The 25,834-nt window shown below is 36.7% G+C and overlaps 1 protein-coding gene across 1 annotated transcript in view; it reads right to left on the bottom strand.

The window, feature by feature from the left end:
- Positions 1-22,138, bottom strand: part of LOC575096 (ankyrin repeat domain-containing protein SOWAHA) — a 58,316-nt gene extending 36,178 nt beyond the window's left edge. The window contains exons 1-4 of the mRNA XM_030975583.1: positions 21,974-22,138; positions 16,118-16,179; positions 3,862-4,179; positions 7-249 (exon numbers count right to left, since the gene is read on the bottom strand). Of these exons, the coding sequence (XP_030831443.1) occupies positions 7-249; positions 3,862-4,179; positions 16,118-16,179; positions 21,974-22,103 (753 nt within the window). The 5' untranslated portion in view covers positions 22,104-22,138. The remainder of the gene's footprint in view (positions 1-6; positions 250-3,861; positions 4,180-16,117; positions 16,180-21,973) is intronic.
- Positions 22,139-25,834: the final 3,696 nt, after the last annotated feature.

Raw genomic sequence — 25,834 nt, 5'->3', positions numbered from 1 at the left:
ACAGACCTGTATCTCTACCGGAGCCGGAGGTATATCATCAGGCTGAGGAGCTGCCTCGGCATCACCCGTTGCAGAAGTGGCAGTGGTGGCAGGGGTGGTGGTGGTGGTGGCGGAGGCCGAGGAGGGTGAGGAGGAGGATTTAGGAGGAGTAGGTGTCTGTAGCCTGGACTCCTGCTCAAATTTATCCCTGGCATCTCTCACTCCCTCAATCTGACTTAGTTCTTCGGTCATTTTCTCTCCGGCTCTAGTCTGAAAAGGTAAAGAAAAGGAAAACAACAAAAAAGGAGTGAAATTCAAAGCAGCCCTAGAAAGAAACATTGCAAAAGCAATTTGACCATGACCTCCTCAAAAAGTCATCACTAATTCAATACAGCACATGATACTAAAAATGTGATGTTCGTTAGGTGTTATGCATACAATTCTTGACTGTAATGTAATGATAATAATAATAATAATAGGCATTTCTATAGCGCCGTCTATCTTGATAATTCTATTCCGAGGCGCATTTATTATTACCCCGGCTTTAGCCTAGCTGCCGTTTATACAGCGCTCCAGCATTTCAAGGAATTAATTCCTGCCAGGTACCCATTTACTTAAAAGTAACACAAATGTCAAATTAATTATTTGATACTTTTGATGTTGTATTCATCCATTTATCTTTCATCTCCCTTCTTTTAAAGTAAGCACATTCTTGTTTTTGGTAAGCAGCCCAGGGACCCTCAACCATTTGCCACACAGAGAGAATGATTAACTAAGAATCAAATCCTTAATGCAAGGATATTTGCATACTACATTGAATTATAAGTTATAACCAAAGACCTTCTGGGCCCAAGACCTTTTGATCCAAACACTAAGCTTCTACAAATGCATCCTTATGGACTAATATTTGTGCCCTCCTATAGGGATTAGAGACCAATGCCAGAAAAACAAATCAATCTAGAATTGTTTTCCTTTACATTGTGTCTTATATCTATATTACTTGTAAAAATACAAAATTATAATTTCCTCCCATAATTTTGTATATATTTGCAACAAAAAGTTTTACAGGCTACTCGAAACCAAGACTGATTCCACAACAACAACACAAATATATCAATTATACTCATAATTCCATATTTGAAGATATATGTATTTTGTGGGGGTAAAAAAACATTATCATTACTGAATATGAAGCAGACAAAAAGCTAATGTACAAAATTGTGATTGATAGCAGTTATCTTCTGCCCTCTACCCTTAGGGTTAATAATGCAAAGCATATGACGTTAAACCTTTCATCCAACATGTTAATAATCAGCGGTTCATATTGTGATGTACATGTATATGGGCATGTAGGATATGACCTAATTGCATAGTTCTTCCTCACAAACTGTGAAAGAAAAACAAATAACTACTTTTTGAAGAATACTAAGCTCTAATTCAGGCATCAATCTTATAGCCTGGTGTGAAATAATACATTTTGATAAACAGGACCACTCATATTGGGATATCATGTAAGATATGACCTAATTGCATAGTTCTTCCTCACAAACTGTGAAAGAAAAACAAATAACTACTTTTTGAAGAATTCTAAGCTCTAATTCAGGCATCAATCTTTATAGCCGGGTGAGAAAGAATGAATTTCGATAAACAGGGCCACCGATATTGGGTCGAAACAAAAGAACGAAAAGAGATCGTTTCTCTCGATCGCCTGGCTCCGTTTCCATCTATTGAGACTGAGAGGATAATTGCTTGCACTAATGGGAGCAGGAAGGGACGCGTGATTAAGCAGGTATTTAATTCCTTATTTCGATTCCATTGAGGATTCTCTCCACCTCATTTATCCTATGGGGAGGTCCGTTCACATCATGCCAATTAAACCATCTCAAAAGTTCCTGGATATGGGTATTTGTTCTTAATAATAATAATAATAATAATATGTCTTGTATACCCAGGGTAGCCTCATCAGTATTCATACTGTTCTCCTTGAGGGCCCTGCAATCAGTTCTTTACTGCAAAGCGCTGCTTGTAATGCATTTTTTTTACATCTCTCAATGTACAGATAATTTAGTCAGTATTGTATTTATAGATGGATATGATAGATATGGAATGGGGATTATGGAGTACACTCACACTTAAGAGTTATATGTCTACTGTTGATAAATCCGTATAGCGGGATGGCTTAGACAGACATATCTTGACTTATACAATTCACTAAAGAAATAACAGTATAAATAATGTCTTTCGATCTTGTTTAGACAAGATACTATATATACATGTACATTACATTGTATATTCAGACTAGTTCATTTACACTACTTTCTAGTGTGTTGCATAAAGGGACTCTTTGCAAGCCCAAATTCCATTGGAACACATGAAGAAATTTAACACGCGTTTCAATGCGATGTCCAAATATTATACTAATGACAGCTGGTAGCAACAGACTCACATTTACTGACTGCTCATCTGTTTTTTCCCCAATATTCAATTAATACACAGCTTTCCTGTAATGTAATGTCTGTAAACAATTCGGTTGATGCGCATGTGTGAACTGAACAGCTCTCGGAGTACATCTTGTTCTGCTCCATTTGGTCATATTGACCACAGAGAGATTAATAGTCTATGAAATCACAGCAGAAATACACAATCATTTATTCCTGTTTTGAAAGAAATGAAAAGTCCTTTTTTTAGTCTGGCATTGTCAGAGTACACCACAATTATCTAAGCTGGTATAATCAACCCTTTCATCCATAATTACAAGCAGAATAGAAGTCAAAAGGAGGACAAAGTGGGCAGCTTGAATCGTCGGATGCTGGTTGTCATGGTTTTTGCATGGCTAGCCCTGTGTGTGCCAGGATGTGCGAACAAAAACAATCAAGTAATAAAGGCACTGCAGGTGAATGAACATCTAATTAGGATTATCTTTCATCCTATAATGAGTCTGTCAATTATAATGTACCCCCTTTTTATCCAAATCTCTTTCTCTCTCTCTCTCTTTCTCTCTCTCTCTCTCTCTTCCCCCTCTCCCTCTCTCTCACTGCACTGATAATTTGTTTATCTGCTGTGCCTATATTCAAACTTTTGATTGCACATGAATACAAATTAAAAGGAACAGCTATCAAGGGTTTATTCATCCCTCCTCTACTTTCTCACAAATCTGTCTTTCAGAAATGCAAAGGACTTAATCAGTAATTGAGATTGGTCCAGATAACTTAAAGTTAAACGATACAATGTATTTGCTTTTTTAATTGGCTTCTTTAGCAGTTTGTTTCCTTCTCTCTTTCCCTCTAATTTATTCTATCTTGCCTTACACTTCTTCAGAGTCCTCTTCCCATAATTCTTTCCCATTCTTACCATCCGTCTTCACAGTCTTTTTACACATGAACAAAAGCTCCTACTAAGAAATTATCCAGCCAATTTGAGTCAAAGATGAATATGTACTGTACTATACTATATTGTAAAATTAGTTAATTTGTTTGTTTGTTGTTGTTATATAACATGATATGTACTTTTAATGCCCTGCATTTTTCCAGTAAAATGGAATTGTCCTGGGCTATTGTACCTTCTCCTTTGTTGTGCAAGTTTGAACGATAAAGTGATGTTGAAAAAATAAATACTATACCATATTGTAGCTAGACCAGACAAGTATGGGTGTCATTCTGTCTTCAAACTAGTACCCTTCACACTGGTAGGATGATCCACCCAAACTACATTTAAGGACATTTCAAGAACACTGACAAGAATAAGAGGATCCTTTTATACCTCTTACTGGATTAAATGTATGAACTTGGGCTCGTCGTCCCCATACAGACGAGGATCGGCCCTCAGACCTTGCTGAACAAAATTGCAGTGTCAAGTCCTAATTATAGCCAGTACAATACTCACATTAACTACAGAGTGTTGGTCCACTGGTCCTGTATAGATAGGTGCTGAGATAGTAGGCCTAGGACTAGTTCCACCCTTAGGCTTCGGGCTACTCCTACCATTCCCAGAGGATTCATTCTGATGTGCAGAGCTGTGATCGCGGGACTTCTTTTTCCGTCTGGCGGGGGCTACGGGTTCTGTTTCCATGGGTTGTTCCGGGGCTGGTGGCGGCCATGACGGTTTGGGGGCCTGTGACTGCGCAGACCTGATGATGACATGTTTGGGTTCTATCCACTCCCGGTAGAAGAACTCGTTCTTCAGGACCAAGAACTTCTCACCCTGTAAGGAAAATATAATCAGAAAAGAACAAGTAATATACCTGATTAATGTTCAGCTGATGAAGAGAACTTTTTAGTCTGATAGTTTGTTTAACTCATACACTAGTTAGTTAATTGGTTAAACTAGATTCCTTTGAGACTTGTCACTACAAGAAGTCCAGAATATAAAGGTCCAAACTAATCAATATCTTAATTTAATATGATGAAATACATTTTCTGCAAACCAAACACATATCAACGGAAATAGAGATTCAAAAATCCCAATCCAACCAGTAATGCCAAGAATGTATACCCTAATCCCTGTACTCAGAATCTATTGGTGAATGACTTCAGATATGATTATTAAATTAAAGGTGGAAAATGGAAAATGGTATGATGACTTTGAAGTTCCTTGCTCAATCAGGTTTCCCTAAATAGCAACCCAGCAGCTGTTCCCATTGCGGTTTGGATCCCGGTCAGAAAGCTGTGGTGGTAGTGGTAGTGATGACTGGCGTAAAGGGGGAATCCATGAGGACCAATACTGGGCAAGAATGCTCTTCTCTCCCTTCAAGACTCTAATCCCATCACTAAACCATGTCTAATCTTAGCTGGAGGGAGATTAATGCTCACAAGTTTGAGTAGTCCCAAGTTTAGTCATGTTGTGAAAATGAGGTAGAAAACTGCTTTACAATTTGCATTGTGGATGTTATATGCTGGGGGCAAGAAATGTTGTCATAAGCATTTCTGTCCAACCCTTACCAGCATATTCTTTTCTTCATGAATTTTTTGTCGACATGGAATGACTTTTCAATAACATTGATAAAACGATTAAGTCAACAAGAAACAAAAGATTATTATCAAATGAAATCATTACTTTTTCTAAATTAATGTGACAATTTGTTCTATTTACAATTCCTAAAATATTACCTTTCAAAATCCATAGTGCATAAATGTACATACATGTATCTTTTTGTTCTGTTCTGTACCAAATATCATATACCGTAAATCTCTATGTATAAGACGCACCTGTGTACAAGACGCACCCCCGATTTTGAATTTTTTTTTTGTGATTTTAGAGTGAAATTTCCTAGGAAAACATACAAATAGCCAACATTTGATACAAAATACATGCACTGCCCGCCCTCGCAGTCTCGTCGTGAAAATTAGCAAAATGAACGGATTGTACAGTCTGCAACCATCGATTAGATCAAATATGGAATATCCTGTTCCACTAATCTTCAAGACAAACGTTACACATGTAAAACTGATGCTCTCTTTCCCTCCGGGCCCGTCACTTTCCATTTTCCCTTCCATTCCGGCAACGGCTTGTCCAAGCAAGAAGGCTAACAGGGCGCTTACGTCCATAGGGTGGAGTCCAAAAGGAACTGTCTTTTAGTGTGACAAATCCTTTGACACTTGTCGCAGATCGGCTTGGGATTGCTATCACTGTTCCGGTGTGTTCAGACTGGAGACTTGTCTGAAGAATAACAAGATCACTAGCCCTATTTCTGATCAGTCTCTTGGGTTAGGAAGCAAGTGATATCAGTCCAAGCAATAAAAGCAACAAAATGTACTGACATCTATTTACTCATCTATCTCCAACATTTATGTTCCTAACTTTTGAGAAAAGTAACCTAAGTTCATCACACCTACATGTACAATGTATTGTCTCATCATATAGACAATTTCATACAAATTACAATACATTGCAGAGCATTGCTTCATGGTCCTTCAAAGAACAACTGACAATGGATACTTCAATTCACAAATCATGAATGGTAGAATACATATGGATGAAATCTATTATCTATATAAAAGTTATCGATGTATCTGCAAGGTCATTGGGTCATCAAGAGCAACAGTTCCCTGACTGTCGTAAGTTCTTTAAAACTCAGAGAAAACTCAGAGAAATGAAACTTTTAAATCATAGCACCTGCATTAGTATGCTACAATTTGGGCCATAACTTGACTAGCAACGCCTTAATTACTTGATAAGAATGTTTCTCCAGAGGAAAGCTATATTGCGCTAAAACAGAAATCTTATTCTGACACCATGAAGATGGAGTTTGCTGTTCATACAAACTACTTTTTACCTTATTCAAACTTGCTTTGATTAGACAAAGTTTTGAAACATTGTTGATTGTTTCTAGTTCTTTTTTTTACAAACTACGTTTCACTTTCAACAGTGTGAACGTAGGTACAGGCTTACCAAGCGATCGCTGCTGGGCACAACATCACAACCCACGGACCAAAGTCTAAGGGATACAAGCACTTTTGCCTCATTTGTAGGCTGTCGAAACTACTTAGGGAACAAATGTTCGTCCAGAAGAGATAGCTAGACTTGTTTCAGGCTCTGCTCGGGCAACCAAACCCTGGATAGGATGTAAGCCCTTCCTTGTATCATCCTTAACAAATTACCTCGTAAAAGTCACACCAACAAACATTTCGATGTCAAATGGATGAGGAACAGATGATTTTGGAGGGGGTATTAGGGTGTCTAATTAAGTGTGGGAGGAATGGGAAGGGTGGAGATGTTTTCTGGCAAAAGTGACAAATTGCTTTCTATTTGTATCAACTTGTGATGAATATTAATGACCTCATCCGCCATGTAGTACATGATTTCAGTAAACATTTATTGAGCTGATGTGACTGGCTAAATTCCAAGAACATTTTTTTTTGTCTTTGTTCAAACCAAATCCTTGTCAATCAACTGTACTTTAGGAGACTAAAGAGTGAAGAGAGTCACGCTATGTCTAGCTATAACAGAAAACTTGTTTATGAACAAGGCATATTAGGTGTTTTCTAAACAAATACAATTCAATTCAATTCTTTAAAGTCTGTAAATCATAAAAAGAAAATCGACCAAACAATTTTTGCCTCTCTTCAGCAAAATACAGGGTAAAAGGCTACACCCTACCCTTGAGTGACTGGTCCACAGTTTCCAGTTTCCAATTCCAATATTCAATGATCAACATGAAATATAGATATATATATCATGAATTTTAATTTTACCAAATTTATGCATTTATATCTACAGAAACATAGCTTTAAAGTATCAAACACAAACATTTAGATGTATTGCAACTGGGGAAAGTAAGACACTAAGAGCAAAGGCCTTGCAAGCACATTTCCTCCTTTAGCCTATAATGTAGATCCATTTCAAATGTTTGTGTTGTGTATATCTACAGAAACATAGCTTTAAAGTATCAAACACAAACATTTAGATGTATTGCAACCGGGGAAAGTATGGCACTAAGAGCAAAGGCCTTGCAAGCACATTTACTCCTTTTGACTATAATGTAAATCCATTTCAAATGTTTGTGTCGTGTATATCTACAGAAACATAGCTTTAAAGTATCAAACACAAACATTTAGATGTATTGCAACCGGGGAAAGTATGGCACTAAGAGCAAAGGCCTTGCAAGCACATTTACTCCTTTTGACTATAATGTAAATCCATTTCCAATGTTTGTGTGGATCAGTGTATGCATGTTTCACCTCGATGGAGAAGGAAAGAAACACGTTAATGTGATTGATCAATCACCTTTGATTGCTGATGGAGCTGTCAGCTCAAAGAGTTCCATTTCTCTCTGCTTCGCTCGTAATCCCCTGACGTGTACAAATTTGAAAAATTGCCGTGTTGAGCACTTCTGCGATCCGAGAGAGAAGTTGGACACATGCTGGTGAGAGGTCTCTTTGCAGGGGGGCACGATCGTACATGCCAACCATAAACGCCAATGTGTTGGGCTAATTTTTCTCCGTCAGGATTTTTGGCGGGATGTGACTGAACGGGGAGGGATGATCAATTGATTTCCCGATCGCAGCAGGTGCGCGTTTAAGACCCCAAGAATGCTGCTGGTCCCTCTGGTGGTTGCTCCCACAGAGGGGGTGTCTTTCCCGGGTTCCTCTCTCGCTGGGACCTACAGGTGGCTCCGACGTGAACAAACATAGCATTGATCGATCGCTTCCCTCATTGGCACTGGCTGCACAATGCAACTCCATAGATTTCATTTAATCTTGATTCTGTTTCTTCAGATTACGAAAAGTACAACTGGCACACACTCTCCTCTCCCCCTCCCCCCCCCCCTCCACCAATTACCAATCTCTCTCTTTCTCTCCTTCTTAGGTAACGTCTCCAACCCATCTTCATCATCACCTTACGTTCCACACCCTCTATTCTTCTAATTCATCATCCATCCTCTATTCCGTGTCCATCTTTAATAGCAGTCGTCTTCAATCACATCTCATACGGATCATACTATTTACCTCCTATAACTTCCACAAGGCCCCCAAAAAGAGAAACATTCCTACATGTGTATAGGTTGAAAAAGTAATTCCCACATCCCCCACCAGTGTCTAAATGCATTTGTCGTTGTACACATGTATCGCTCATAGCATCAATTGCATGGCACTTCAAATTGATTGTTCTCAGCTTTTTAAAGCCACATAATGTAGAGAGATGACAGGCAAATAAAATGTTTAAAAGTTTGTTTGAATTTTGTACTTTTCATTTTTATTCAGAGATTTGGATGTCTGTCAAAAAAAAAAAAATGCTGTCATATCATACCTTTCAATGCGTTGATCAACTAGATCATGCTGTGAACAGGTAGAGTATTACATAATTACCAAGACAGGGGGCCCATTTCATAGTTGTTTGATTACCCATTTCATACCAATTAATCTCAAATACGTTGGTCAAAAGATTCACAAACGTATCAACATAAATTATTATTTACCTTCACATATCTGTCAAAGCATTCCTTTCTGTCCAATAATTTTTTAGTTCCTATAATATATTTGTATTATTACTGTGAAAGGATTGAAATCTATATCTTAGTATGAATTTGTCAGTGATATAATACACAATGTATCAATTGACTTTAGCTACATGTATGTCGATATCCATGGCTGGGATATAACATTTTGCATCCCCTCTGAAGTTGAAGTTATGTATACATTTTCCTATCTCACATACTTGCTCCAAGGTGCTAAGCTGCTAGTTTTGCGAAAAAATATGATACCGTTGAGAAATACAACCGCCTTGTGATATATATATCTGTACAGTAGTCTCTCATATCCTCTGTTTGGAGCCAGAAGGATGTTAACTCTGTGTTAAAGTATAAAGTTAAAGGTAAAGACCAGTTATGGTCATGCGATTGCATTGTAAAAGAAACGTTGTGGAATCAATCAGAAAAGGTTGATCATCTAGCATCTGCAAGGTTCTGGAATCATCAAAATGATAAGAGATTTGGCCCATTCTCACTTCGTAAAGTTACAAGCACTATACACAGAAAGATGTATATGGGACTACCCTATATCTCTCACAGACCATGAGAGAAACAAATTTACCAAATATATGAATTAGTAGGCAGTTTCCCAGCAAATTTTTTATCATCATGTATTAGTCAAAACATATTCTTTCACATGATTGGTAATAAGAGCTTCCAATTCATTTTTTGAAATTGGGGCGTTTCCAATACTGGTCTTTACCTTTAATGCTCTTCTGGCTCCAAACAGAAGATATATTACATTACGCTTCCCTCAAGTAATGTTAACTAACCTAGCTCATATTAAGAGGCAGTAGATTAATAAAAATCATAGCTTAATTTGTTAATTCTTGACAATTTCACACTGGCTCAAATGAATTGTATGTCCTTAACCTGTTGAATCCTGAATGCTCTCATTCCCATAGGTTTTAATACAGGGAGGATTCCAATTTATGTTCAGGGTATGCATGCAATGGGTTACGTGTAAAGTGTGTGCATTGATCAATCACGACAACTTGTGTAAATCCTGCATATTAACTTTGATATAACGCTGCAGTATACCAATAGCAATATTAAATTCTCTTGTAAATGATAAACTATATGCAAATTTTAATGTTTTCTTTAAAGGTGCTGCGTTCTCTAACAGAGCAATAATCAAAGAAGAAGTAAATATAAGCCTAAAATAGGTCACTGCATGACATTATCGGTACTTCATAATTAAACTTGATTTGCCAGGTGAACGATGATAAAGTTAACATATATTGCAAGACTAACTCCCACAATGTGGGTGGTATATTTTCTGCTATTTTAAGATTAGACCGTAGGAACTTACAGGAGTATATAAACCATAACCCCATAGATAATAACAAACGCTTCAGAACTACTAATTCAAATGCACCTATAAAAACATGGTAATCTGATCGTAATCCCCGATGCTTTGTGGTTTACACATTTATGACTGTTTTGTTTGCTTGCTCAAGCCATCGTGAACTCTCGGACGACATTTGAAAATGTTTCGTAAGCGTTCATCCGCGTCCTACAAACGGAAAACAGGAACATTTGTGGCACGATGTGAAACTATCAAACTATGCACACATCTGATTTTACGTAGCCGGAGTCACAGACACAGAATCCTCTGGATGGCAATAAAAACATCCTGTCTAATCCGTCGATTATCGATACTGACTTTCAACTTAGTAGTTCCAGATTTAGTGATGTCATCGTATGGAAAGCTAAAGAATACTTCACACCCCTTGTGAGGAAAACAGAAAGATTCTCTTCTGGTAAGACAAGATCTTCCTAGTCTGAAGAGACAGTCAAAAGACATATGACTGGATTGAACATTTACAAAAGGCCTGTCTTCATCAGCTCGAGTTTGACGAGTAACCAGCTATTTTCAGACTGGATATTATCCTGAAGCTCGAAATTGCGTTTTCACCAGACCGATAAGCTCATCACAAACTAGCTCGGACGGGCGCAAATTATCCCGCTATTTCCTAAATAGCGGGATATATTGGAAACAAGACCAAGATTTCTCTGGATATTTTCTCCACCAAATATTCCACTAATAGCAACTGTGGCCTGATGAAAACGCAAATTAGCTGGATAATTTGCGATCAGGATAGTTAAAATAGCAGGTTACTTGGCAAACTCGAGCTGATGAAGACAGGCCAAATTGTGTACTGCCTTTTTTAATGGATTGTTTCTCTCAAATTCTTTCTTTTTAATACTTCTTTATAACTGATTATTTTTGCAGGGGCAATAAATAAAGTCACTTGTCATATTTAGCAGAAACAATCAAATTTTTCTGCTTTTATTTTTCTTCATTTGTATGAGTAACTTTTTTTTCTTAAAACTTTGTGACTTTGTAGTACGATAATTTATAAATGTTGAAAATGACTTAAAACCTGTTGACTACTGAAATTTTCTAAGCTAGAATCGGGAACACGAAGCACAGATCGATTTGGTAATTTGCAAAATATTTTCTAATTTTTTACCGGTACTATTTTATTCCAACAAAATACATATTTTTATTTTTTCTTCCTGTATCTCTTGCAAAAATCTGCATAAGCAATCACAGAAACACAAAGCCCCTTTCTTGCACTTTTCAACCATCAAACTCAAACATACAGCATGCATGTATTAACAAACTGATCAATAATTTGTTTTAATCATTGACTGTGTACTTCTTAACTTGTCTATGTCTTTTTAATAATACAGTTAAATTACCTATTTTATGGTACCTGTATAATTCATTGCAGGAAGCCAGGAAGAGAGTGTAAGGGGTGAGTTCATACAAAATCAACTTTGAGAGAACAATTGTTACGAGAATATCCTGGCAGGAACCTGAACTACACAAGTGTTTTAGTTTTACACCACTCAACATGCCCTCAAATCATTTTAAATGAGGCCTACTCTACTCGCCCTTACTCACTCAATTTCTCCCCATGGTACATGTGCGTAACGCATCAATATGGACCCCTTCTCCCGAAATCAGTGGATAAACCAAAAAAAAGACGAGAGTGAAGGACGTTTGCCTCCTGAACTCTGTGAAAAGCCACCATGAATGAATTTTGTCTCTAAGTTAGCCCTACCAAAGGAAATTTCACTTTGGTTCTATATCGTACCATGCTCAATGGGCTGATAGTTATTATATATGTATGAGGGGAGGGACGGTTTCCCTATTAGAAACCATGGACCTGGTCCTATTGGTACTGGTTTCCAGGAAAGCTTTGCTTGGAAGACAGGAAAGACAGCACTCAGAGCAATTAAAGGTGTAGCCCCCAAAAGGGACGTAGCCTGATTCCACCAATTATGGGGGCACTGAAACGATTGGGGGCACTAGTCTTACTCAGAAAACGAAATGTGCATTTACAAGGCTGCGAGTTAGATGGTGGGTGCAGTAGGTGTACTTGGCGATCCTTTTTCCCACCTCCCTTTCCCTTTCATCTTGATAGACTTTTCAAATGATTTTAATGTGTTGTATAATTTGAAAAAAAGCCGTAACGTGCATCAAAGTAAAAGTTTGAAATCATAAAAGAATTAACAAATCTCTAGTTTAAAACTCTGATAAAAGGTGAACCTTCGAAAAAAGATGAGTTGTCGCGCGTAACCTCTCCTCACCTGACTCTGACCTTTACAGGGGGGCACACGCCCACTAAAATGTTTGACATGACTACGTGCTCAACCTGCAGATATAAGCGGACACAGATCTTTGATTTCAGCTGAACCCATCTCAGATACAAATGACGATAACCAGTACCAGATTTTGCCTCTTTCTTGCCTCATTTCAGCGAGTGCACAAAGGGAGAAATGAGCAATTAGATTTCCTGCTATGATTTCTGTCAGGAAGATCGCAAACAATGAACGAGCTGAGGGACTGACAGTGAACGACACGAGAGAAACATGGAAGCCAGCCCCATCTCAAAAGGGGAAAACAGAATCACTCAGTTTTCGGCTTGGATTTCAGTCTTCTTCCTCCTCCTTTTATGTTTGACATCACCCGCCGTTCTTCTCTATCGCCCGCTCCGATCGGAGAGATTAATGCAACAAAGGAAACCCAGACACTCCTTCATTCAAAACGCAATGCCATGTTCACATTTTCTCATCATCGTGATTAATGTGATTTGGAAGCTCTAGTGAGTACAAACATCAAGCACACATATAATTATGGATGTTCATGTATACATGTACGGTACAAATAGGCAGGGCCCAACACTGACTTTTTAGAACTTTTTAGAGTCTGTACATTATGCATAATCCCTGTGTTAACTTGTTGAAATTCTGGGGTCCAGACTTCGATTTTGGGTGCCTACATGTGTCCCGGGCACCTGATAGTGCCAAGCCCTGATTTAGATAGGCCTACAGTCATTGTAACTCTACAGCAAAAGGGAATTCCCCATGCTTGTCTTGTACTAACTCTAAATAAATTATGTACTTGTGACATCTAGACTATATAAAAAAAATAATGATATTTATATCTTATACTTTTACAACAAACTTTTCATATTGGACAATATCAATTCATTCATAGTGTAGATGTGCTTGAATCTATTTGCAGTTTCACATACAAATTATCATCACTTACTGGATATCAAGAATAAAGTTATTCATGAGACGGAATCTTTTTGGAATCATACCCGTACAGATCTGTTGAGTGTGAACTCAGCTAGTGACATTTTAGAAGCTGACTGATAATCATGATATCTCTGGATCAGCTAAACATTTGGAGATTAATCTGTGTATTCAGCAAAATGCCAAGTCAATCTGCACTTTTCTTCTCAAAGAATCCAATGTCGGCTTTTGTCTCAGACACTCTTTATGAACTTCAAGCACCAAGCCGACGACGTCTTACGCCCATAGGCTTCTCTATATTTACGACCATCGTTTTTTGTGAGCTCAAGAGTTATCTGAAAGTTGCATCTACGTGTATCGGGGAATGATAAGGGCCTTGCATGAAACATGGAAAATGATTTCAACTTAAATATTCCTTGTTTGTTATTCCAAAACGCATGGAAACGTAATAAGGTCCTATACTGTATAGCGAAATACAATCATGTGTAATACATGTATCTTCGTGGTTTCTTGCAATCTCTCAACGATCTTAAAAGTGATGATCATATTTGCAATTAAAACTGGATTATAGCCGATTTTCTAATTTTCAAAGTACCTATTAGAGTCATATATAAACGTTTTACTTTGTAAGTGGGAATTCTTCATGACTGAGATGCTGAATGAAGTCAATGGTCATATGAATAGTAAAAGTAAAATTGCAAGGAATTTAATTCTTTTAGCTTTATTTGTTTAGAGCACAATGAAACTAACAATTCTAAGCACAATTACTTAAATATATTCTTTAATAACTAGTGTTACAATTTAGCTTAAAGGATGTGTTTGATGGGTACACTTATCACAAGCATATATCTCAACAAAATTTATCTTAGAAACTACGGTACACTATCTTTTATTAGAAATGAGTTTCGTTTAACTTTAAGTGAAAATGATGATAGGAAATTGCTATCATTTCTTGTAACAGCTACAAGCCTGGCAAATGCTTGAGAGTGCTGAAGATGATTCATTGACCGTCTTTATTTCATGATTGACTGCAGATCTACGAGACGTACTTGACACCACCGTATAGATACTGTATATCGTAGCAGTTAAAGATGATTTTTCCGACAAAAAAAAACAATTACTCTAAAAAAAAAATCTATAAAGTACAACCATATAACAAGACCTCTGAGATTTTCATGATATCAACTATAAAAGTATAAATAGTTGTCGGGAGGGTAGGTGTCCTAGAGGATGGTTGTCGGGTAGTTGTCTGGGGGGGGTCGTTGTCCGGGGGGGGGGGGGGGTCATTGTCCGGGCTAGTTGTCCGGGGGAAGTTGTCCGGGGCTAGTTGTTCGGGGGTAGTTGTCCAGGGGGTAGTTGTCCAGGGGGTAGTTGTCCGAGGGGTAGTTGTCCTAGGGGGTAGTTGTCCTAGGGGTAGTTGTCCTAGGGGGTAGTTGTCCTAGGGGGTAGTTGACTGGGGGTGGTTGTCAGGGGGGTAGGTGTCCTAGACCGTTTATTATGTACAAAACTGTCACTATTTTCTGTTTTTCTCCCAAGCGTCTCCACTTTTTTCGTCTTTCTTCTAGAGTAGTTCAGGAGTGATATGAAAGTTTAACAGAATTCAACCTTCTCTTTAAGGTTTAGGTTACGTCAACATTCACCAAGGTGCCATAAACTTGAACATCTCTATTACATCTAATATCTTCCAAACAATGGCAATTCAAACCTCTTGTCAAGAAAAGTACACAGGTGCATAAAACCACACCCAGCAAATATACTGGTAAATTGAGCATCAGTAATTTGTCCCTTTTTGTCACCAAAAGCGACAATTTGATGCAGCAACAGACGTTGGGTAACTCAAAGTAATGCAGCTCCTCCTTGAGCACTTCTGACATATCAACATAAAAAGTTAGAATTCAATCCGACAAGACTTATTCCACTCCTTGCTGATACGGTTCATATCATCAGATAGATTCCAATATGTGGCAATGCTTTAGACTTGCTTCCAATTACACAAGCTGACAGCGAGGTTTTGTAACCCTTCCCCTTTGGTTTTCTCTCCCGTTCTCCGAGGGAACAACATTGTACACTTTGTATTAGAAAGAGGAAGCCTCTGCACCGGGTTGATTCCCTCACAAGTGTTGCAGATAATTAATTTGACATGAATCTCTGAAAAGAACACATTGTTTTGTTGCACTTCACACCATTTAAATGAAAATCAGAACTGGGCGCACTTGGCTTTGATAAAGCGCAAACTGTTGACGTTCTGAATGTAACGTGAGACTTCCTGACTTGTTAAAAGAATACATGAAAGTCTTAACGCTGATAAGAGTCGTCAAAATGGTTCTTACAAAAAAAAACGGGAAATAAGAACGAGGGGTATCTTGTAAACCAATTACTTCTAACATTCAATGCCAATTTTCTTTACAACTGTTTTTCTTTACGAGCAATGAACATTATCACGCTATGTACATCACCAACTCCCAACATTTGTTCTTCGGGGGGGATCTGTTTAGACTTCAAACTTAATAAAATGTTTAAGAAATACAGAGACCTTCTTCTTCTGTTAACAGATGGTCTGTATAAGACTCTATAATTGATGTGTAGAACTAGAAAACGAAATAAAAAAACGTAAATTACCTTTTCCGACTTGACTGTTGCCACTTCATTGATGTAATCTTTGAATTTCTGCCTGTTCAGAACTGGAAAGAAACAAAGAAAGAAATCAAATGAAATTATGAAGTATGAATCTGCAGTTTCTGGTTTTAGCTGCTGAAGTTGAACCTAGGAAAAACGCTAAGAAAAATCCAAAGGAATTACATTTCTGTAATCAAATGTATATATACCGGTATGCACATTTAATTGCTGAAGTCAAATTTCATCTTGCTCTAGAATATAATAAAATACATTATCAAAAATTACATATATGTTGATATCATAGAAATTTTCATGAAATTTACTCTCTATATGTTCACTGTCGCACTCCAAGAATGAAACAGAAACTGTCAGCAGTTTTTATTTTTTCTAATTCAGAGGGCACTTTTTAAGCTCACAAATAAGTATGTACACGTGATATACCCTTACAAGTATACAGTGTGAAGATACTGATATGCAGCTTGTACTTGCAGGTGATTGCACTCCCATGATTGCATGGTTACATAATGTAGGTCAGGTAACTTTGAAAATAAAATAATTGACCATTTTTAACCACCTTCTTCCCCTCTTTACTTATCATATCAATATAACTTTTCTATCTCTAACTACATTTCACTTCACATGATAATGAACAGCCCGTTTCCCGAAGGACAATTTACACCCTCCAAACAGTGGATAGAGGATATACCCAGACTAACAACCACTCCCCGACTGTTAACAAAAACATGGATTCTAACATAAATTGGGCTTGTTTCACTTTCGTATGAGCCCTCCCAATAGAGATGAGTGTCCGTAGAACATGAAAGTTGATGAATCTGAATTTTTCTTTCCAAAGAATACCCCCATATTTGCAATTTCCTGAAATAAAGTGTTATTGTTAAAACTGGGAGGGAAAGAGGGACGTACACCGAGTACAAGATGGAGGAAGCCTGATTAGACATCGGGAAATGCCTTAAAACTTTGGACACTGTCAGATTTAAGAATTAGTCACATGCCTTGGTTTCACTTGACAACTTTTATCAATTCCTCTGTAGATTTCCTTCATTCACCAAATAAATCATTAGATCAATATTATCGTAAGTGAATTATGACACAGAATGAACCCGAGATTGAGCATGATATTGGCTTGCTTATCACAGCCTACTGGCCAACCCTAAACAAAACTCTCTGAGGGCTCTAATCCATTTCAACAAAATTATTTGTACTATGAAAATAAAAAAAAGACATTGCAAGGATTACTTGGTGGCCTACAGGGGCAATTTGAGTTTTAAGCCAAGTTGCACTTTTCAATATTGTCTTTTGAGCACTGCTAAACTATCCCTTACCTAACAAATACAGGCATAAAACAGTATGTTTATGACATTTAGGAAGGGTGTAATAAGAAATACAGAACATATTTTAATAGTTTCTCAGTTGATGTAATGTCTATATTGTCAATTTTTGCTTTACTGAAGATTTTTACTAATGGGTTTGTAGAAAAAGGGGACCAGCCTAGATAGGTCAATGGCCCTTTCTGGTCCCTCACATCCCTACTCTAGTACTCTACCCATTAATTATTTTTTAGTGTTACTGTTGTTGTTGTATTTATTCTTATCTCATTACATACTTTATATATAATGCATTTTATATTATTGTATTTGATAGTTATATTGTTGTAAATTTTGTATTGGAAGTGAAATAAACTGAACTGATTTCCCTTTCCATTGGTAATGGTTAGCACTATGAACTTCCTTCCTGCTTGAAAAGTACATACACAAAGTCTGGAACTAAATTCTGGAACTAAAGTACTGGTAGCGTGTTTTCAACCAGTGTACAGTGATATTTGTGACAAAAGTGTATTTCTATATAAGTGTAAGTACAGTATGACAGTACAGTAGTATGAGTTAAACATACATGTACAATTGTACATGTAATAAGCAGTATGAACACACATTACACAAAATTGTAATCATGTCTGTTGCACTTAATCATCCAATTTAAAATAAGAACATTTTAAATTAATTAAGTTAATGCAAAACATTCAACTGGAAACACATGAAATGATTTGTGATTTGTGAAATCACTGTTTTCACTTGAATACCATACAAAGAAATAGATGAGAACTGGCTGTCACTTGTAAACAAAAATTCTCAAAAAATGACAAGGCTTAAGGCTACTTGAGCCATTCCCTTTCACTATAATGTATCTATATATATTATCTCTCATTACTCTTATGCCCCTATAACTGGCCACAATGGCTTACCCCTAATGCTAACTTTCAATTCCTGCTGTACATGTTACAGTGTATGTATTCATATTGACAAGAAAGCACATTTTAAACTATAATGTATACATCTTCACCTTTTTCTTCAACTTTTTTAGTACCAGTATATATATATATATATATATATATATATACATACCGTACATGCATGCAATGGCAATTGTGTTCACAATAGTGAACATAAACTCTACATGTTTTAGAAGAAAAACACTGAAAAATTCACTATAAAAAAAATATTCTTTACAAAAAGTGAATCCAACAAAAGATAAGCTTAAAGTCTATTCCAAATATAATTTCCTTGTAAAAGATGCAGAAAAACAAAAGAAACTGAGCAAAAAAATTAAGTAAAATCAGATAACTAATAAGGAAGTTATGAATTTTTGTTAAAGTATGAAAAACTATGGAACTTAGAAAATCACTACACAAATTGCCAATTTGGTTATCAGTTTGTGACGTCATTGCCTCATTTTTTTATCAATAGCTCTATAAATTTTCATCCCGTTAATTTCCCTTTTTATCCTTAAAACCTTGATTTCCCCATGTAATGCCTTTGCCATGGTTATATGATTTGTATTATATTGCGTGCATGACATTTCACAAAATCTTATTTTAACTTTGAAGAATTGATATCATTTTCTGAATATTGTATATTCATAATCATTGATTTTTATCTAAATAGCTTATCAAAATTCACATATTTCAAGATTTAACTGAAAAAAATTACTCTATATTAGTGCATCCACACAAAACCATATTACTATCAATATAACTTGGATGCTGGCGTGAAGAAATACAATTTTAGGGGGAAATTGGAAATTGGAAATTTATGTTATCAATAAAAAGAAAAACAATTAGTGGATAGTGAGGCAATGACGTCACAGATGAGATGCCAATTTGTCTTGTGATTTATCAAATTTGTTCATGTCATTAAAAATTCATAACTTTCTTATTAGTTATCTGATTTTGCTTTTAAAAAATTCAATTGATTGGTTTGTCTGTTTTGATTTTTCTTCTATTGAAAGTCAGTTATTTTTGGAGTGGACTTGCCCTTTAAATGAAAGAATACTAATATATTATATTGGAGAATGAACTGGGCATGAAAAATTCATCTATTGTAAAAAGTTAAATTTTGGTAACCTTTCTGACCTGCTCAAGCCAAGTTTTAGGTTTAAATTTGTACTGTTGCCTCATACGTAGTCATTTATTGGGGCATCCGGGTCCAATCGTTTTTCAGCGATTTGAAACTACTATGGCTCAGGCCAACATGTAGGATGTACAGTGTATCATTAAGGAATGATATCACCCTGCTCAGCCACCCCACCACACACAAATTAAGCAAACGTACATGTACATGTAAGTCTGTATCACACTGATAATCTTACTATCGGTACATGTAAATATCAATAAGTCTGGGTGCGGCCTATGCGCAACAACAGTGAAAATCAGGTCACCTTGAACCATGAATTGGCCGTCAAAACAGCACATATGCGTACATTTGGGACTACAATGACTACACCAGTTAATGTACAATGGTACAGGACATTTCTAGAATAACTCCAAACATCTTACGGACAATTTTGTGTTGCATTTGGTAAACGATATACAGTCAAACCTGCTTTAGTGACCACCTGTCTACAAAGACCACCTGTCTACAAAGACCATATTTGTTGTTTCCCTTGAAAATGGTTTCTCATTAAAACATGTACTTAAGGAACCTGTCTACAAAGACCACCTGTCTACAAAGACCACTTTTTGTGTTTCCCTTGGGTGGTCGCTATAGACAGGTTTGACTGTATACCCCTACCACAGTGCAATGCGAAATAGCATGAAATGGATACCGAACAAAAAAAAGTTTTGTCAATCTTGTGAATAAATGTCATGACTAATTTTTCAAACAAATACTACCAGTAGAACTAGATCAAAGTTTGTGCTGTCGCATCGCTAAAGTAAAGACTGCAACAAAGCTACCGCGCAACGCAACTACTGCGCATCCACTGTCTGCACGCGCGAAGTCTATTTTCTTTGTATCCATTTCAGGCAATTTCGCATTGCATTGTGGTAGGTAGGGGTATATATCCTATACCAAAACTGCCTGCGATACAGTACTAGCTTCAAAATCAACAAAGATTTGCTAAACTACAATCTTTTTTTTAAAGTAAATAATCCATTTGGGGTTTGCTCCGCTGAGACTAACGCTTCATTGAATCCCTCTCCTACATTGACTGAAGTCCGTGGTGCGCAATATCATAGTGGGACTATGTACTAACCTACAGTTCAGATGCATGGCGCAGCTCTACACCCATTGCACTACTTTTCCTTTGGCCAAAATTTTGTTAAAATATCACAAATGCCAGGGAACTCACCATTACAAAATCTACTTGCAATTCAACAAAAATGAATGAACTTGAATTAAAGGAATAATCTTCAAATTTCAAAATTTTCTGGCAAAAAATGCAATGAACAGTCTTGTCTAAGTGTTTTGACTCAAAACGAAAGTGTGTATGTACGATTGTACGGGCAAATCAAAACGTACATGTATGCGCCAATGTGCACTAGCAGTAGTGCTCCAATATTAAAGAAATCATCATTTGTGTTATGAATTACATGGCATTTCTTTCATCACAAAATATTGAAGATAGAATTCCTCTACTTCACACAAGTCCATGAAAGTTTCTCATTAGCATTAAAACAGTTTCTGATTTTATCTCATGTGGTATTTGTGATATCCACACTTAGCTTGGGTAAAAAGACAATACCTATGCACTTTAACTGCAGATGAGTGTAGTGCTCCGCCAGGACCGCCACTTTGCCGAGCTAGGACCAATGTATGCGACGCTTGCGCATTCACTATACAGCATGCATCCTATCAGATTCGCTTGCAATGTCCCTCGGCGAGAACAGTAAAAATGGGGTAGAATCTTAGAACATGTGGGGTTATTTCCAAAGTCTGGTAAATACTCTGCATTCACACCCTGGACTGCTATCAGCAAAGCTTTTGTGATGCAACAAATTCAAGACTCGTGGTTCAATCTACATTTTCAAGCATGAATGTCATACATTACCGTATTCATTTACATCATTCAATACAGCACCAAATTGTAGAAAGTCTACTGTCATACTTCCTGATCAGCCACATCGGCATGATTGTGTGCATTTGTGTATAATGAGCGTATTGACTGTTCATGTGTGCAAATGCTGCCTATTAACACGTAGTCCAGTGCTAGAGGTCAATACGCATTTAAGCATTGACTAGATCTATGTTTTGCTGGAGTGCTTTTGCTGACCAACTGGAAATTTGTGTGTAAATTGGCATGCCTGTTCAGAAGCTTTTGCTATGCATTCAAACACCTATCTATAGTAAGAAGGAATTTTTTTTATTTTTGATATTCCAGCTGTACCTAAATATGATATGAAACTCGGTAAAAATAAACTTATCAAGCCAATTACATTTTACAATCTTGGGCATAAATTATTTCGCTCTCACAATACACGCAAAACAGCATGTGGGACCACAGTGAACACTATTCTACACAATCTGCATTATGCGACCGATTTAAATCATTTTCAGCTGAATTTACCTTTGAATTCGGGATCATTTAAGTACTTAGAAAAGTGGCCGACAACTTCCACATTTGTAGCCTTTCCACCATTCGATACCAAGAATTTCTGAACCGCGTCAGCTGAGAATTCCTCTTCCGCGTCCGCCATGTTTGTTATTATTTAATTGCGCTTGCGCAGTGAAGTCCAACCCAGCTGATGTTTTCCGAACTTCCAGCCAAACATCGTGAACGTGGTACTGGTAGTGGTAGCAAACTTTCCTGGTAGACTGATAAAAGCAATTTTAGATCCAGGAAAGGGCCGAAGCGGGCGTCTTCACCCCATTCATGTAACTTTGGGGGCTTTCCGGGGGCTTTCATAATATTATAGGTAATTTCGCCTCTGGAAAGTGTGATTGGATGATCGGGGGGGGGGGGGGTGTCTGAGATGTTATAAACCTACTAGTACTTATAGTATTCGAATATAGATTCTCATTAACATCTTCATACGTAGGATGGCGACAGGGCTGGTTTGCTGACAATAATTAGTTTTCACAATTTATTAATGACACCCTTAGACCAAATTGTGTTAGTCTTTACGATTTTGTAAAAAAAAAAATTAAGAGAGATAGCTAACTTAGGCTTACCCCTAAACGCATTAGTAATCATATCTGGGCAGGTCAAAGCTATTTGGATTGTGACGTACGGGATATTTAGAGACTTTAAACAAGAAAAAACAACAGATGAAATTATTTATATGGCTATCTTTTGGTATGAGTCTGTGGCTATTATGGGCTAGTTTATTAGTGGAAAGTTTTAGTTCTGATTAACTCTTTAATTCATTTTTAATGTCATTAATGTGCTGCGTGACGTACGGTTTGCAGCGTCCCGAATATCCTGAATATTTGCAGTATCTTGACCAGCCACATTTGATTATTCTTAATTGTATATATCATTTCCAGCAGTTTATTTGAACTAGTAACAATTCTTATTACCAATTTGAATTTGTAGTATATTTACAGTACTCTTGTTCAGCCACTCATGATTATTTTTATTTATATACATATTCTTTTCCGGCAGTACTATTATATTGTTATTTTTTTGTATGTTTATCTTGATCCTGTTATTTCTTGTTTGTTTTAAATATGTCATTATTGATGTACCTTTGTCATTTTCTTTAAAATCACAAATGATATGTTTATTTGATGTATTTACATTGTTTCACACGGCCCAAATGGAAATCAGTCTTGTAACTGTTTGTGCTTTTTTAACCGTGTATAAATAAAGATATCAATTCAATTCAATTCATTATTTTAAAAAAGGCATCCATTTGGTTGGTAGTGACGTAGAGTGAGGGTAAAAAAAACTGGGGATATTCTCCAGGGTATCATTAGACTGCAAGCGCAAAAGGGGGACTATGTTAAAATCTTAATCTATAGTAAAGTGCATTTAATATATTTTTTAAGTTGAAAGTATAAATCGAAATATAACACTCCATCGCTTTGTGTCATCACGTAAAACTTGGTTTTGTTTGTTTTGTTTGATTTACTCTTCTTTTATTTGGTTTGTTTTGTTTTCTCTTCATTTCTTTTGGTTTGGTTTGTTTCGTTTTGTTTTTGGTTTGCTTTGTTTGGTTCTGTTACGTTTAGGTTTGTTTTGTTTTTTTAAATAAATATCGTGAATCTGACAAAGTGGAGTTGTATGCGTTTTCTTTTCTAATCAATGAATGAGAAAATGTAAACATACGAAGCAATCACTACGCCATCCATTTTGTTATCCCCTATCTTCTTATCTTATTAATCTAGGATGTCCTCTGTAAAACTGAGTATTTTTCTTACATTAATTATTCCGCAATTACAGGACAGAAAGTATTAGGCCTACATTTTTGAAAATTATTATGGGCCTATTCATGAAAACAGAAACAAAGTGCTCTTGTATAAATAACATAATGATTTGTGTTAAAATTATTTGGGCCTATTCATGAAAAAAGAAACAAAGTGCTCTTGTATAAATAACATAATGATTGTGTTATCGGATTATATCAAATTTTCCCAAATAGATACATTGCTTCTCTCAAACAAAAATCTTTTTAATCGACTCTTCTTTTTGTTACCCTTCCATAATTTTTTAATTATGACTCGGTCACAATCCATCATTTGCAAATACACATTTAAACAATGAGAAGGCTGGACTGAGCGAGAGCATTATTCATGATGACCCATTTTACCTTAGAGAGCCCCTACCAAACTCTTTCCAATCTACTCCATAATATTAGCTGGAGGGGGGTTGTATGGTGAATTGATGGAGTCATATCTGAATACTTTTCCAAACATGGCATAATTTGCTCCCATTGTCCCGAATATGATGATAATAAATTGTATGTAGATGTAAGTCCTTCTGTATTTTGAACGCGGACATGGTGACGAGTTTCTTCCTTTTCTCTTCCTCTTTAGCAAATTGGGAGTGCGCCCTCAGCTAGTGTAATTAAAAGCCGTACTTATTGCAAGGGAGTCCTGTGTAATGTTGTATTTCCAACACACTTAGGATAACATTTAGCACGCATTCCATTTTTTTTAATTACGCATACATTCATTTTTATTTTCCATTCCCCAATCAAAGAAATTAATTCAGTCAGTAATCATACTCAGATTTCATCTAAGCATATTGGTCTTGTTTATTTTCTACTTCTGTCTCTATATCGTCTTTTAAATCGAAAGGATACACTCTCAAAACACTGGTAAAAATCATGTATTAAATCTTGATGGTGTAACAAAAATAATCAACGGTAATAGAGTGTGGATCAACAATTTATCTCTATTGCAAACTTTTTTGTCTAATAATGTAAAATCGGTTTCTTGACACGCTTCTCACGTCGTATTGTCTCAGACGTCAATCATCATGTTTATCCTTTTTTTTCTGCAAAAATGTAAATAAGATACCTAAATGACTTTTTAGTTTCGCTCAAATAGTAGCCTACATCATCATTGTTTAAGGTTGTGCAGTATGTGCTTCAACCAATCTGTTTCTTTCTTTTCTTTTCAACTAGTTTGCTTTCACCATCCGATGGCACATAAATGTTCCCTATAACAATCGATTGCATTGTCAAAAGTTTTTTGTGTGTGTCTGTCATGTATGAGTCTTTCAAAAGACCCATGTTTCACTGAGTAAGTTTTGTGTTCTTTTTTAAAACTTGGAAAGGGTCTTTATTTGGTGCGAAGTGCGAATTCTGTATCCAGAAACTATCCCCATCACATCTGCAGGGCTTTTAACATTAGATGTATAGATTATTGCGCTTATGGGAGTAATTACTCTTTAATTAGCACCGGGCCACTGATTTAGAATGTGTACACAGGTCTCGTTCGTTTGTGTGTTTTTCGCGCTAAAGCCCACAGCCTTTTGGTCCTCATTTAGGCGATTATTGACAGACCTAGTGTTCTGTTTAGTTTCTTGACACGCCCGATCACAATAGATGGGACTGAAGAAAGGATGTCAGTCGAGGCCCGATAGCAAAGTGTGAAATAACTTGCCACAATACAACGGAAATGTCAGGGTTTATTGTTCTCTCTGTTTCTACAAGACACCAGTGTCATCTTCAGGTTTTATTGGCGAGAATCAAACCAGATTGCAGGTGTTCGTAATGGGGGTCTTGGATTTCTATGGTTTTTCTTGTCGTTTAGGCGCTAATGTACTCTACCGATTTTCAATGTACGGTGCCCCCCCCCCTTTCGTAACAATTAAAAGGAAATCTATCTTAACACTTAACATACATGAACCGGATTGGACCTGTACTAAGGCTATGGGAGTGATAGTAGAATTCAGTAGTCAAGAGGTTAAGCTAATATATTGTTTTTCTCAATGTATCAGTCTATTTCATTTGTTTGTTAGATCTTGTGGTCGATATAG

Source organism: Strongylocentrotus purpuratus, unplaced genomic scaffold, assembly GCF_000002235.5.
Source record: "Strongylocentrotus purpuratus isolate Spur 01 unplaced genomic scaffold, Spur_5.0 spur5_scaffold_8, whole genome shotgun sequence".
Classification (NCBI taxonomy): domain Eukaryota; kingdom Metazoa; phylum Echinodermata; class Echinoidea; order Camarodonta; family Strongylocentrotidae; genus Strongylocentrotus; species Strongylocentrotus purpuratus.
Note: the sequence above shows the minus strand (reverse complement) of the source record. Positions and strands in the feature narration are given on the sequence as shown.